At 35.2% G+C, this 14,271-nt stretch overlaps 1 protein-coding gene across 2 annotated transcripts; it reads right to left on the reverse strand.

Annotated features, from left to right (window-relative positions):
- Window positions 1-37: 37 nt before the first annotated feature.
- On the reverse strand, window positions 38-1,176 carry LOC135136963 (uncharacterized). Of its 2 annotated transcripts, none has more exons than XM_064066469.1 (4): window positions 1,080-1,176; window positions 766-1,028; window positions 323-546; window positions 38-270 (listed from the first exon to the last, which is right to left on the reverse strand). In XM_064066469.1, exons 3-4 carry the CDS (start codon window positions 511-513, stop codon window positions 84-86), a joined length of 378 nt encoding a protein of 125 aa, XP_063922539.1. In that variant the 5' UTR covers window positions 514-546; window positions 766-1,028; window positions 1,080-1,176; the 3' UTR covers window positions 38-83. The 2 variants fall into 2 exon arrangements, with proteins under 2 accessions (XP_063922539.1, XP_063922538.1); XM_064066468.1 differs by having other exon boundaries at window positions 317-546.
- Between the last annotated feature and the right edge of the window lie 13,095 nt (window positions 1,177-14,271).

The raw sequence follows: 14,271 nt of genomic DNA on the forward strand, positions 1-14,271 counted from the left end.
AGTCCGTCCTTCATCTCCTTGTTAAAAAAAAAATCAATTTCCAATTATTAAAACTTATATTTAGGTAAACAGTGATTGAATATTTAATTTTTGAATATATTATCGAGAACTTCCTGGCAAAGTTGAAGCTTTTCGAGCTCTTTCCCGATCGTCGCTATCTCGTCCTTCTTTACTTCTGTTTTTCCCTCCTTTTTCGCGTTTTCTTTGATACGTTCGTACACACGTCGCAGTTTGTCCAACATTTTTTTCTCTCTCTCATTCTTGTTCTCTCTGAAATTGGTATTAAAGTTGTGAAATAAAATAAAAAGAGACTCACTCAGACGATGCAGACGCGATTTTTGCTTCCAAGTTGTCATCTAGGCCATATGTTTCTAAAAATGTAGCCAGTGCAGCAAACTTTTCTAAAACCTGATCAATTTTGTCTTGTTGGGTTTCAACTACTTTGTGTGCGTTTGCGATAAATTTTTTCTGTTGTTTCAAGATTTTGGCGGTTTTTTCTAGGTTTGCATTCATATCTCCGTCGACAGCATCTCTTGTTTGCGATTCCTAAAACGGTACAAATTTTTTCATGGATCGATTAATTTTTATATACTTTACTGTGTTTTTGCCAAAATCAATCTCAGCATAATTTCTGGCGTTCGTTACGCCCTGCTTTTTATAACTATTTTCAAAGTTATTTATCTCGTCTGACTCTCCAGACTAGACAAATGTTTTATTAAGCAGTTGACCAGTTATAGACAAAACCAGAAAAAATTAGATACTTACTTGTTTTTTTTTTGGGATGGTGTTGTTTGTGATGAGAACTTGGTGCTGGAGGCTTCTGAATTACTTGTTTCATGTCATCAACCATGTGGGATGCTTGTTCCGAATCATCAAGGAGTTTTTTGCATTTTTTTGTGTTTTCAAAGTTGGAGAGAGCTATATGCAATAAAGGAGGAGAATTTTTCTCAAGAAATGTTTGGATCGGTTCAACGGCACCATTAACCGGGAGTTGGAAAGGTGTTAATTTGCTAACATAAGCGACAAGTCTGAAAAAATTCAACAAATATTTTTTCTTTCCTTAATTTAAATAAAAATACCGCTTCCATGCTGCTAGTGATTTTTTCCAACTAAGTTCAGACTCTTTAGTTTCTTTGGAATTTAAAGGTACACCACACAAATGTGCCACCAAATGAACGAAAGTGTAAGATAGGTTTGCACTTAACATGTGTTTCTCTTCATATTTCTTATATTTGGGGTGTAAAAGCATGCAGTTAAGAGTTTCATGCTGATTTGGGGCTCGTAAAAATATATATTTCCCCGAAACTGGGAACTGGCCTATGTCCTTTCACACGCCTACTAATGGCCTGCCATGCAGGGGTGCGGGTGGTCCGGCGACGTAACACTTGAGCGAAACAAATCTGAGATTATTGCAGTCGCAGGCAAAAACAGAAACCACATGTGTGAACCAAGAAAAATAGACCTGATTGGGGCTGATTGGTTGGCTGTGTTTCTGCTGAGAGGGTGTAACTAAAAAGGCCCGGATAAAGATTCCAGTTTTAAAACGGACGCGTACCGATTAAGACGAATTTAACAGTTACGTGTTACGGTTGATTAAAAAGTGTTGAGGTGAGTGTATCACTGAGTTATCGGTCTTAGGGGTGATGTGAGTGAGATTTCACTAAGGTGTAATCTGCATTGTTAATTGTTGTAAAAGCTAATTGGATTATTTACTGTGATTTTGGTGAGTCCGTTCCTTGTTGTTATTGTTGTATTTGACATGATTATTGAAAAGTGGTACCGAGTCAGTTGTCAAATAATGTTAACATAATCTTGAGAGATATTGAAATAGTAAAAGTGATGAAATGAGCCTTGACATGTCGAGCTAATTTGATTAGGCTGTCCGCCTTCCTGTGATACCATTATGCCTGTTGTTGCGGGCGAAGAGACCTGTTGTTGCGGGTTTATGCCTGTTGTTGCGGGCGAAGAAATACCTGTTGTTGCGGGTAGGTGCCTGTTGTTGCGGGTACGGTGCGGACATCAATCCTGATGTCTGTGGTCAAAGGACTAGTATCAAAGTGGACACCTCGTGCGGTTATTCCCTTGGTGTCACTGCACCCTTTGGTACTAGACCTGGGATAGTAGCAGGAGCTGGGTGCGTCGCGCGGCCTTCCCCTTCGCCCCTTGTAGACTCCGTACTATACCCTACGACGGTATGAGAGTGAGCACTTCGTGCGGTTTTCCCTTAGTGCTCATTGTACACTCTGTACCGGGCAGTATGGACCATGTGTGATTCCAACCATTAGGACAGAGCTCATTGATTGATGAAATAATTGTTAATTAAAGCAGTCATATTCTTGATAAAGTAGTACCAACCTTGCTGACTGATAATAAGTCAAAATGACACGGACTCGCTATTTAAAAAGTAATACCCGATTAGCAAATTCGCCACATCGACTTTAGGGATCGATGGCTCACATCCCCAATCACATTTTACAGGTTGCATAATTGTTGTTATGACCGATTCACCTCGACACCAGCTGTCCAGACCAGGCCATAAATGTAATTAATCAGCTATCAACACCGACGACTTAAAAGTGAGTTTATAATTTATGTTATATCAAAATCTGACGCTTGATAATGTGGATAACTGGTAAAGAAATAATGTAACGCCCTCACACACATCGAAAAAAAAAGTTGTTATTTTTCTCCAAATTTTTCTCCCCTACAAAAGCTTCATTGTCCACACAGAATAAGTTTTCGGTACCTATTGGAATGTTAATTCCAGGTGTTGTTGATTTGATGATATTCACAAATCTCATTAAAGCATACTGTGCAGAGCTAGCACTAAAATATACTTTTTCTACTTTGCGTTACCAATGGTCTCATTATTAAACCGAAACCAGTTTAATAATGGGATCAATTATTAAACTGTATTTCAGGTGGCGTGCAAGAAGTGGGGCCCCCTTCTTCCATTTTTTGAGGCAAACTTAGGTTAGTTTGTTAGTGTTCGGTGGTTAGATGTCAAACTTTGACATTGTGAGTTAGCCACAACGCTACAACTAACCATTCGAATTAAAAGGCCCTAAATTATAACCTTGAATTTTTATTAATTTTTTGTTTCCGATCAGATGCAAAGTAGAAAAAATAGTATATTATACTCGTTTAATAAAACGCATTGTGGCACTTATTCCTTTGGAGCACTCCTCGCTGCGCTCGTCGTGCCCCAAACCCATGCGTGTCACAATAAGACGTCTTATTAAACTAGTATAATAATATACTATTTTTGTCTCTCGTAAAAATGAAAATAAAATTTTTATGGGCAGCTGCATCTAATTTTGTCACAATTTGTCTCATTAGGTCCTCGAACGATCGACTTATTTGTGTATCCGACGATCTTAAAAAAAAGCACACAGCGTGCAGCTCTCGCAGATGACAGGGCAGACTGAGGGTATTAAATTCGGGTTGTCCATCTTTGGAAATTTCGAAACCTGGGGAATCTATAAGCCTTAACCGTTGTCCATCTACCGGAACAAAGTTGGTTTTAAAGAAAGAGATACTTCTTTGAAATTTGTATCAACAACAGAAACTATTTGTGGTGCTGCAACTATTGGCGTATTCTTGATGGCACCTTGGATGTTCTCGTACTGGATGTAGTTGATAAGTGCAGTGGCGTAACTACCGGTGTTCCATGTGTTCGCCGGAACACGGGCCCGCTGCTTCTAGGGGCCCGGTCCGGTCACACTAACATTTTTTTTATTAGATTTTTTTATATTATTGCCCAAAGTAGATCCCGAAATAAAAAATTCGAAAATGTGCGGTAATCCCAGGATCGATCGTTCATTGGTATTTACCAGTGGCGGCTCGTCAGATGCGGCAAGTGAGGTGGCGCTTCACAGCATAATATCTTAAGAACAGATTGACTTAATTTATAATTAAAAAAGAGTTTTCAATGCATTAGTTACAAAAATATGTTGAAATGGGAAATCTGTACATGATTTTTTTATTTTTTACGCTTCCTGCTGACATTTCCCGTTGAATACCGTACGATTTATGCCCCTAGTTCTTTAACTGAAGCGGCCAGAATGTCGGTTCACTTGAACCAGCGAAGCCCAATCACAGACACGGATTTCGATGGCACAGCTCCTATACTCCTATACATGCATTCGCTCGGAACTGAGGCGATATCTTCGGTGCTTCTCGGCCAATTTCGGCGTACTCATTAAACCATTTTTCCATTTATTTTACAGAACGGTAGGGTTGCGGGGTGCGTGGGTAATTAGCATGAACGTGAATAAAAAGCCACGTGTTGGTGTTTTGTGTTATTGTCTCTTTCATAGGTACAGATGAGTGAAAAATGAATCCCGAGTACGACATCGTCATATTGCTTCTTGAAACGCCGTTTTCACGGCGAACCGAGCTAGAACGTCGGCAAATTTTGCTAAATATCGAGCAGTCAAAACCGTTAATTCATTTAACTTCCATTGATAAGCCACAGAATCGTCAGTACTCCAAGTCATTTAAATCAAATTGGTACCTACGAAACATATAAATGGCTCTGCCGTAATATTTACACAACATCCCTGGGTATAACGATTTAAAGAATTTCATCCGAAGTGCAAAGTTCCATGAAAGTTCCAAAGTACACATTAAAAATTTCATGGGCTAAAAACGTTTAGAAAAGAACACAACTATTCCCGAATCCCTCCAAGAAAGTGCTACTTTCAACAAAATTTTGACTTGTAAAAGCATTGTTGATTCAATGTGTTATGGGTGTTATTATTCTTCTTCTTATTATTATTATTATTAGGACCTACCACTGACCCGGGAATGACCGGTATTCAGGCAAGAATTCTATCATTACTAACTAGTAAGACCAAGTAATATTACTATTATTGTCAAACTTCTATCATCGCCTCACCACATCAGACAGTCACGAGCCGCCACTGGTATTTACGAATTTTTTGCTGCAAAGGGCTGGACTTTTGGCGGCATCTCAATTCTCAATATCATAGACTCAATAAACTCAGGTTTTAGCGACCGACACCGGCAGTCGAAAATGCAGCAGCATCTGTTTCTAATAAACCTGTCGCAGTGTCGCAATCCCATTGTGGCAAATTTAACACCCCATGTTGTAAATTACCAATCTTTATCGAACAAAAGTATGACTAATTTATGTTGCAAGACAACAAAATACTTAACTTTTGTCCTCAGATCTACAATGAAACTTCATGCTATAATAAGACGTGAAAAAAAATTCAGTTTCAGTTGTGTTTTATGAAAACTTTCATATTTTCAAAACTATATTAATTTTGTAGTTGTGGTGCTTTTTGGGAATAATAAAATATATCTGATGTATGTTGCAACTAATTTTTTAAGTAGAAAAAAACTGGACTGGGAAATTATTACAGAATGACTTACCTGCACTAGTTTCACTGAAATTATCACAGCATGTTTCACTTTTCTTACAATGCCTCTTTCGGTGGATTCAGCGGAAAAATCTTTTTCGAAATTAAAAATGACTAAAAATTTTTTAAGAAACACAATGGGCCAATGCAGATTATTTTCACTGAATCTCTCAATTGGAAATGAAATTGCCGGAAGCTTAGATATGTCAAATTTTGTATCAACTTGTGCCCATTGGAAAGCAAGAAGAAAACAATTTTGAGATTAAAAAAATGGGCATTTTTATCTATACTTCTATACTTCTATACTTATTTTTACTATTGTTGAAGAGTTGAAGAGTTTGTTTGGTTGAACGCGCTAATCTCAGAAACTACTCGTTCGAATTCAAAATATCTTTTTGTGTTGGATAGTTCATTTATCGAGGAAGGTTATAGGCTATATAACATCACGCTACGATCAATAAGAACGGAGCAGCAATGAAAAATATCGGAAAAACGGGAAAATTAATCCTCCTTTGACAGTTTACGTTGCTTACGCTGTTAAAGTTACATAAAAATCATGTATGATGGAATTGTTCCCTTCTAAAAGTTCTAAAAAAAGTCCGCGACAGCATATGTCTATCTTTTAAGGTCGACTCAGTATAATCTTTTTTATGGTAATAAAATTTGTTCTAAAATAATCTAATATAAAATTCTGGTGTCATAGTGTTTGTAACCAAACTCCTCCGAAACGGCTTGACCGATTTTTATGAATCTTTTATTCGGTAGGTCTAGTAAACTATTTTTTATACCCCTAAGTAATAAGGGTGGCCCACCATTTTTTAGACATTTTTTATTTTTATTTTTACTTCCCGAGCGTAAGCAAAGGAAGTATTGTAATCGAGTCCGTCGGCCGACTCCCTACTTTTACGTTTTCTCGATCTTTCATGACCCCTAGAAGACGAAGAAATAGGTCTCCCATTTCCGTCTGTCTGTCCGTCTGTCCGTCTGTCCGTCTGTCCGTCCGTCTGTCCGTCTGTCCGTCCGTCTGTCCGTCTGTCCGTCTGTCCGTCTGTCCGTCTGTTGTCCCGGATTTTTATTAGACAGATAATCTCCGAAAGTACTCGACCGATTGTTGTGAAATTTTGTACTTATATTAAGAATATCATGTAGATGGTAAAACGCTAACCAAAATTTGTCGAATCATCCCCACCACTAAAGCGATGACGTCACTTCAAAATTGTACATAGTAAATGGGTTTTCAATTGTATAAAATAACATAGTCCTACACATGTAGTTTACAACTCTGAATCGACTTTTCACCCGAAACGTCCAGATTTTTGGAAAAAAAATCAAAATTATAAAACAACATTTTGAAATTTAATTTTTAATCTGCTAACCAGAATGCTTTGAAATGTTGCAGATGTTTTAAGGCTATAAAGAGCATCATAAATCTTTAGTCAAAAAATATTTGCTTATCCCCTCCAAAAACTTGATGACGTCAGCTCAAAAGTTTGTGGAATAAATCATATCTAAAATGTACAAAATATGATGAGTCTGTACTTGTGATCTATCACTCCATTCATATTTTTTGGATTTGCATATACAGGGTGACAAAAAAATTAATGAATGCGTAAATATATTTTATTGATTTAATCAGGAACTACAAAACCGAATGCTCTGAAATCTTGCAGATGTTTTAAGGTTATAAAGAGCATAATAAATGTTTAGTCAAAATATATTTGCTTATCCCCTCCAAAAACTTGATGACGTCAGCTCGAAAGTTTGCCGAATAAATCATATCTAAAATGTACAAAATATGATGAGCCTGTACTTGTCATTTATCACTCCATTCATATTTTTTGGATTTGCATATACAGAGTGACGCAAAAAAATTAATGAATGCGAAAATACATTTTATTGATTTAATCAGGAACTACAAAACGGAATGCTCTGACATCTTGCAGATGTTTTAAGGTTATAAAGAGCATAATAAATGTTTAGTCAAAATATATTTGCTTATCCCCTCCAAAAACTTGATGACGTCAGCTCGAAAATTTGCCGAATAAATCATATCTAAAATGCACAAAATATGATCAGTCTGTACTTGTGATCTATCACTCCATTCATATTTTTTGGATTTGCATATACAGGGTGATTCAAGAAAATAAATGAAAGCGTAAATTTATTTTACTGATTTACTCAGGAACTACAAAACCGAATGCTTCGAAATCTTGAAGATATTTTAAAATTATCATAAGCATGGTAAATGTTTGATCAAAATGTATTTGGTCGTCCCCCCTAAAAAATTTATGAGGTCTACCCAAAATTTTGCTGAAAAAATGCCATCTTCAATGTGTAAAGTATGATGAGTCCATACTTGTGATTTATCACTGCATTAAAATTTTTAATATTTGCTTATACAGGGTGTCTGAAAAAAATTAATGACGGAGTGAATTGATTTTGCAAAACTGAATACTTAGAAATCTTGACGTTTTGAAGTTATTGTAAGCGTGGTAACTGTTTAATCAAAATGTATCTCTTTATCGACCCCAAAAAAAATTCATTACGTCTTCTCACAATTTTGCTGAATAAAGTATATGATCTGACTATACTTTTAAAATTTTTAATATTTGCTTATACAGGGTGTCTGAAAAAAATTAATGACGGAGTGAATTGATTTTGCAAAACTGAATACTTAGAAATCTTGACATTTTGAAGTTATTGTAAGCATGGTAACTGTTTAATCAAAATGTATCTCTTCATCAACCCCAAAAAAAATTCATTACGTCTTCTCAGAATTTTGCTGAATAAAGTATATGATCTGACTATACTTGTAAAATTTTTGATATTTGCTTATACAGGGTGTCTGAAAAAAATTAATGACGGAGTGAATTGATTTTGCAAAACTGAATACTTAGAAATCTTGACGTTTTGAAGTTATTGTAAGCATGGTAACTGTTTAATCAAAATGTATCTCTTTATCAACCCCAAAAAAAATTCATTACGTCTTCTCACAATTTTACTGAATAAAGTATATGATCTGACTACACTTGTAACTAATCATTGCATTCAAATTTTTTAACTTGCTTATACAGGGTGACTCAAAAAAAGAAATGAATCAGTCACTTTATTTTAGTGAATAAATCAAGAATTGCTAAACTGAATATTTTGAAATCTTGCAGATGGTTAAAATTGATTGTGAGCATGGTAAATTGTTAATGAAAATATATCTGTTTATTCCCCCGAAAAAATTCATGACGTCATCTACAATTTTTGCCAAAAAAGTTTAACTCAAAATGTGCAAAATATGATGAGTTTTAACATAAGCAACTGTGGCCTGTGGTTTAGTGGAGGTGGAGTGTGCAGTGCAATTAGAAGTTCCGGTAACAGATCCCTGCACTTCCAACTTTTTTCGCCCATCAAATCAAGAACAGCACTTCCGATTTTCGCAACAATAATGTTATAATATTTATTTATTTGTTATTGTGTGTTCGTGAATAAGCACCATAAATAGCAAATGTTGAATTTTTTTTTTGTGATCGGAAGAATATCTCTTAATCATTTCATATATTGTCAATACATGATTAACTTCGACTGTTAATGTTTATACATCGAGAGAAGCAGAGAAAAAGTACATATGCATTTGCTTCAGTTACGCCACTGACCGTGTCATTTCTTTATCGCACGTTGAGACATAGTTTATATAAACAAACTCCCAGCCATAGCAAAAAGCGGAAGTTGGTAACGACGAGGGGCGCGGGGGGAATCACTTGTTTGGGTGGCGAGACGAAACAGTTGCGATTGCGAAATGCGAAGCCAATTCGAAAAAAACTGTTGAAGAGTGAGTGTCATTGAGGATATATATCTCCAAATTTTAAAAATTGGACCAAGTTACAATAATTGTTGCCAGGTAAGTGCAGATATTTTGGATTTGCATATACGGGGTGATTCAAGAAAATAAATGAAAGCGTAAATTTATTTTACTGATTTACTCAGGAACTACAAAACCGAATGCTTCGAAATCTTGAAGATATTTTAAAATTATCATAAGCATGGTAAATTTTTGATCAAAACGTATTTGGTCGTCCCCCCTAAAAAATTTATGACGTCACCACAAAATTTTGCTGAATAAATCCTATCTAAAATGTACAAAATATGGTGAGTCTCTTCTTGTAATTTGTCATTCCATTCAAATTTTTTCGATTTGCATATACAGGGTGACTCAAAAAAATTAATGAATGCGTAAATTTATTTTATTGATTTAATCAGGAACTACAAAACCGAATGCTTTGAAATCTTGCAGATGTTTTAAGGTTATAAAGAGCATAATAAATTTTTAGTCAAAATATATTTGGTTATCTTCTACAAAAAACTGATGACGTCAGCTCAAAAGTTTGCCGAATAAATCGTATCTAAAATGTACAAAATATGATGAGTCTGTACTTGTGATTTATCATTCCATTCATATTTTTGGATTTGCATATGCAGGGTGACTCAAAAAAATTAATGAAGGCGTGAATTTATTTTATCGATTTAATCAGGAATTACAAAACCGAATGCTTTGAAATCTTGGGAATATTCTAAAGTTATTATAAGCATGGTAAACTTTTGTTCAAAATGTATTTGTTCATCCCTCCTAAAAAAATTGATGACGTCACCCTTAAATTTTGCTGAATAAATCCTATCTAAAATGCAAAAAATATGATGAGTTTGTACTTGTGATTTATCATTCCATTCATATTTTTTAGATTTTCTTAAGAGGTGGTTCAAAAAAATTAATGAAGTCAATTTATTTTATTGATTAAATTAAAGGCAACACTTATTATTAGTATTACACCCCAACCAACCCAATTTGGTAGACAAAAAATTTGTTAAAGGAAAAACTCGGTTGAAACATAAGGGTAGCATGCTTATTTACATCGACTGTAACATTACAGACCTGCATTTGTTTTATGCGTTCACTTGGTTCCGCGAATGTGAAATAGACATGTTTATAATCAACCAATTGTGAATTTCACCGTCAAGAATTAAAATAAAACCCAATGTTTTATATAATAAGCGGAAGTCGAAGCAATAAAACCGATGGTCGTTTTGTTTACAGTTTCTCTGTTTGACTCTCAAGTATGCTGTTACGCCTGTCATCTTAAATTAAGAATGTTTATACATACATGATTTTCAGCTGCCTGGGATACGTATACGTGAGTAAATTGTTTCGTTATTTTATTGATTATTACAAATCAATATTCAAAACGACCCAATTCATTTTCCTGAAAATTTGAGAATATAATAATTTTATTCTTAGTATTACACTACATCTATCCCAAACTGATATACGTGTCCTTGCAAAAATGTTGATGACGTCATCGCAATTTTTTTTTAAATTGCCACTACAAAAATGTAATGAGAAAAAACACAATAGGCATGCAGTCGTCAAGTTTCCGACAGCGAGGGAAGTACTGTCTAAACTCTTTAGACCAATTTTTTTAAGATATGCCATCAAAGAATACATATAGGTACCTAACCCTAAATTTTCACCCATCTACCACCAATTCCCATTTTTTAATAACGATATGAGTATCTTTGCTTTCATCCACAGATGCGCAATAGGGTTGCAAAATGGCTATTGAATATAATCATTGTCGTACGATAAATTTTTATGTATAATTTATAATTAATTTAAATTAAATTTATTTATATGTATTTATTTTAATTTCATTTTTTATTTAACTACCAAAATATTCACTAGAAATGCCATAACAACGTTTGCCGGGTCGCCTATTTCTAATATGTATAATTGTATATATTTTAATTATATGTATTCAGGTAATTATTGTATTTTGTTTTTTTAATTCAATGTTCCAAGTAGAATGATTTTAATAAAACGTAAGCCCTAATTCCAATCTACTCATACTTTACTCATTATACTCGTATTTTTAAACATTTTTATATCGCTGTTCATTAGGGGCCCCACAGTGTTGTAGAACACAGGCCCGCTGTTTGATTGTTACGCCACTGCTACGGTCGTCTGAATCCCTAGAATGTTGGTTTCTAGGTCCGTGCCCCCTGAAAGTATCTTCGTAGATGTCTTCTCGTGAGTAGTCATCACGTTTCCGCGGATAAGGATTTGCTCTCACAGGCGTTCGTGCTGTTGTGTTGGTTGCTTCTGGACCATATTCGTTTTCACACGACTTGTTCCAGCCTTGTTGCATGCCACTTACATCATAGTAGCTTTCGCTATATTCCCTGTTTTCGTTTTGTTCTTCTGCGATGTTCTTGTTCAAGTCGATTTCTTGCGAAACAAGGCAGCCGAAATTTTCCTGGTGTTCTTTGCGTCTACTATTGCTCGATTTTTGGAACGAAGTTCCTTACGGCAGGCTTGGAGGAGATAGGAATTTTGCTGCACGACCGAACTGAAATAAATGTGATCCTAAAACCGTAACGAAAACTCCGTGGAAAAATGGCCGCCTGACAAGTGTAGGTAAGCAGAGAAAAAATGTTGTGCCTCGGTGGGATTCGAACCCACGTTTCCTTGCTCTCCGGGCAGGTATGCTGACCACTGCACCACGAAACGACTTATTTATACTCTGCTTACCGACGTGTTATTGTGCCGCCACACAAGATTGAAGGTCCGCACACGTGCAGCTGCCTTACAAAGACACCGCCAACACGTGGAGACCGCACCGACAAAATATAAAAAATGTCCTAAACACTTTTCGTTCTCTCATCCCTTCTCTCTCTATTACCACTCCACCCCGCCAATGCATAGTATATACTCATGAATTCATGGACAAACACGTGGCGAATACGCACATTATAGATACATTTTACTCGTGAGTAGCCACGTTTATTTTCATACAATTTCAAATCGTCAAAACAATAATATAGTAACAATGGCAAAGCAGAGTATCAAAAATTGGTCTAAAGAGTTTAGACAGTACTTCCCTCGCTGTCGGAAACGTGACGACTGCAGGCTTATTATGTTTTTTTTTCGCAGTGGATTTCAAAGAATTCGGTTTTGTAGTTCCTGAGTAAATCAATAAAATAAATTTACGCATTCATTAATTTTTTTGAGTCACCCTGTATATGCAAATCCAAAAAAAAATCAATGGAGTGATAAATCACAAGTACAGACTCATCATATTTTGTACAGTTTAGATAGGATTTAATCGGCAAACTTTCGAGCTGACGTCATCAATTTTTTGGAGGGGATAAGCAAATGTATTTTGACTAAACATTTATTATGCTCTTTATAACCTTAAAACATCTTCAAGATTTCAAAGCATTCGGTTTTGTAGTTCCTGAGTAAATCAGTAAAATAAATTTACGCTTTCATTAATTTTTTTGAATCACCCTGTATATGCAAATCCAAAAAATATGAATGGAGTGATAGATCACAAGTACAGACTGATCATATTTTGTACATTTTAGATAGGATTTATTCGGCAAATTTTCGAGCTGACGTCATCAAGTTTTTGGAGGGGATAAGCAAATATATTTTGACTAAACATTTATTATGCTCTTTATAACCTTAAAACATCTGCAAGATGTCAGAGCATTCCGTTTTGTAGTTCCTGATTAAATCAATAAAATATATTTACGCATTCATTAATTTTTTTGAGTCACTCTGTATATGCAAATCCAAAAAATATGAATGGAGTGATAAATGACAAGTACAGGCTCATCATATTTTGTACATTTTAGATATGATTTATTCGGCAAACTTTCGAGCTGACGTCATCAAGTTTTTGGAGGGGATAAGCAAATATATTTTGACTAAACATTTATTATGCTCTTTATGACCTTAAAACATCTGCAAGATTTCAGAGCATTCGGTTTTGTAGTTCCTGATTAAATCAATAAAATATATTCACGCATTCATTAATTTTTTTGAGTCACCCTGTATATGCAAATCCAAAAAATATGAATGGAGTGATAAATTGCAAGTACAGACTCATCATATTTTTACAGTTTAGATAGGATTTATTCGGCAAACTTTCGAGCTGACGTCATCAAGTTTTTGGAGGGGATAAGCAAATATATTTTGACTAAACATTTATTATGCTCTTTATGACCTTAAAACATCTGCAAGATTTCAGAGCATTCGGTTTTGTAGTTCCTGATTAAATCAATAAAATATATTTACGCATTTATTAATTTTTTTGAGTCACCCTGTATATGCAAATCCAAAAAATATGAATGGAGTGATAGATCACAAGTACAGACTCATCATATTTTGTACATTTTAGATATGATTTATTCCACAAACTTTTGAGCTGACGTCATCAAGTTTTTGGAGGGGATAAGCAAATATTTTTTGACTAAAGATTTATGATGCTCTTTATAGCCTTAAAACATCTGTAACATTTCAAAGCATTCTGGTTAGTAGATTAAAAATTAAATTTCAAAATGTTGTTTTATAATTTTGATTTTTTTTCCAAAAATCTGGACGTTTCGGGTGAAAAGTCGATTCAGAGTTGTAAACTACATGTGTAGGACTATGTTATTTTATACAATTGAAAACCCATTTACTATGTACAATTTTGAAGTGACGTCATCGCATTAGTGGTGGGGATGATTAGACAAATTTTGGTTAGCGTTTTACCATCAACATGATATTCTTAATATAAGTACAAAATTTCACAACAATCGGTCGAGTACTTTCGGAGATTATCTGTCTAATAAAATCCGGGACAACAGACGGACAGACGGACGGACAGACGGACGGACAGACGGACGGACAGACGGACAGACAGACGGAAATGGGAGACCTATTTCTTCGTCTTCTAGGGGTCATGAAAGATCGAGAAAACGTAAAAGTAGAGAGTCGGCCGACGGACTCGATTACAATACTTCCTTTGCTTACGCTCGGGAAGTAAAAAGCGTATAGGGAACGCGAAAAATCTAA

Source organism: Zophobas morio, unplaced genomic scaffold (assembly GCF_036711695.1).
Source record: "Zophobas morio isolate AGI-343-1 ecotype UQ-CSIRO unplaced genomic scaffold, CSIRO_AGI_Zmor_V1 ptg000028l, whole genome shotgun sequence".
Lineage (NCBI taxonomy): Eukaryota > Metazoa > Arthropoda > Insecta > Coleoptera > Tenebrionidae > Zophobas > Zophobas morio.

What these genes read in the sequence shown, in the direction of transcription:
- LOC135136963 (XM_064066468.1), bottom strand. Translation starts at nt 513, where the DNA reads ATGAATGCAAACCTAGAAAAAACCGCCAAAATCTTGAAACAACAGAAA. An exon ending in ATCGCGTCTGCATCGTCTGA is followed by an intron (nt 271 to 316) that starts GTGAGTCTCTTT and finishes TACCAATTTCAG; the next exon opens with AGAGAACAAGAATGAGAGAG.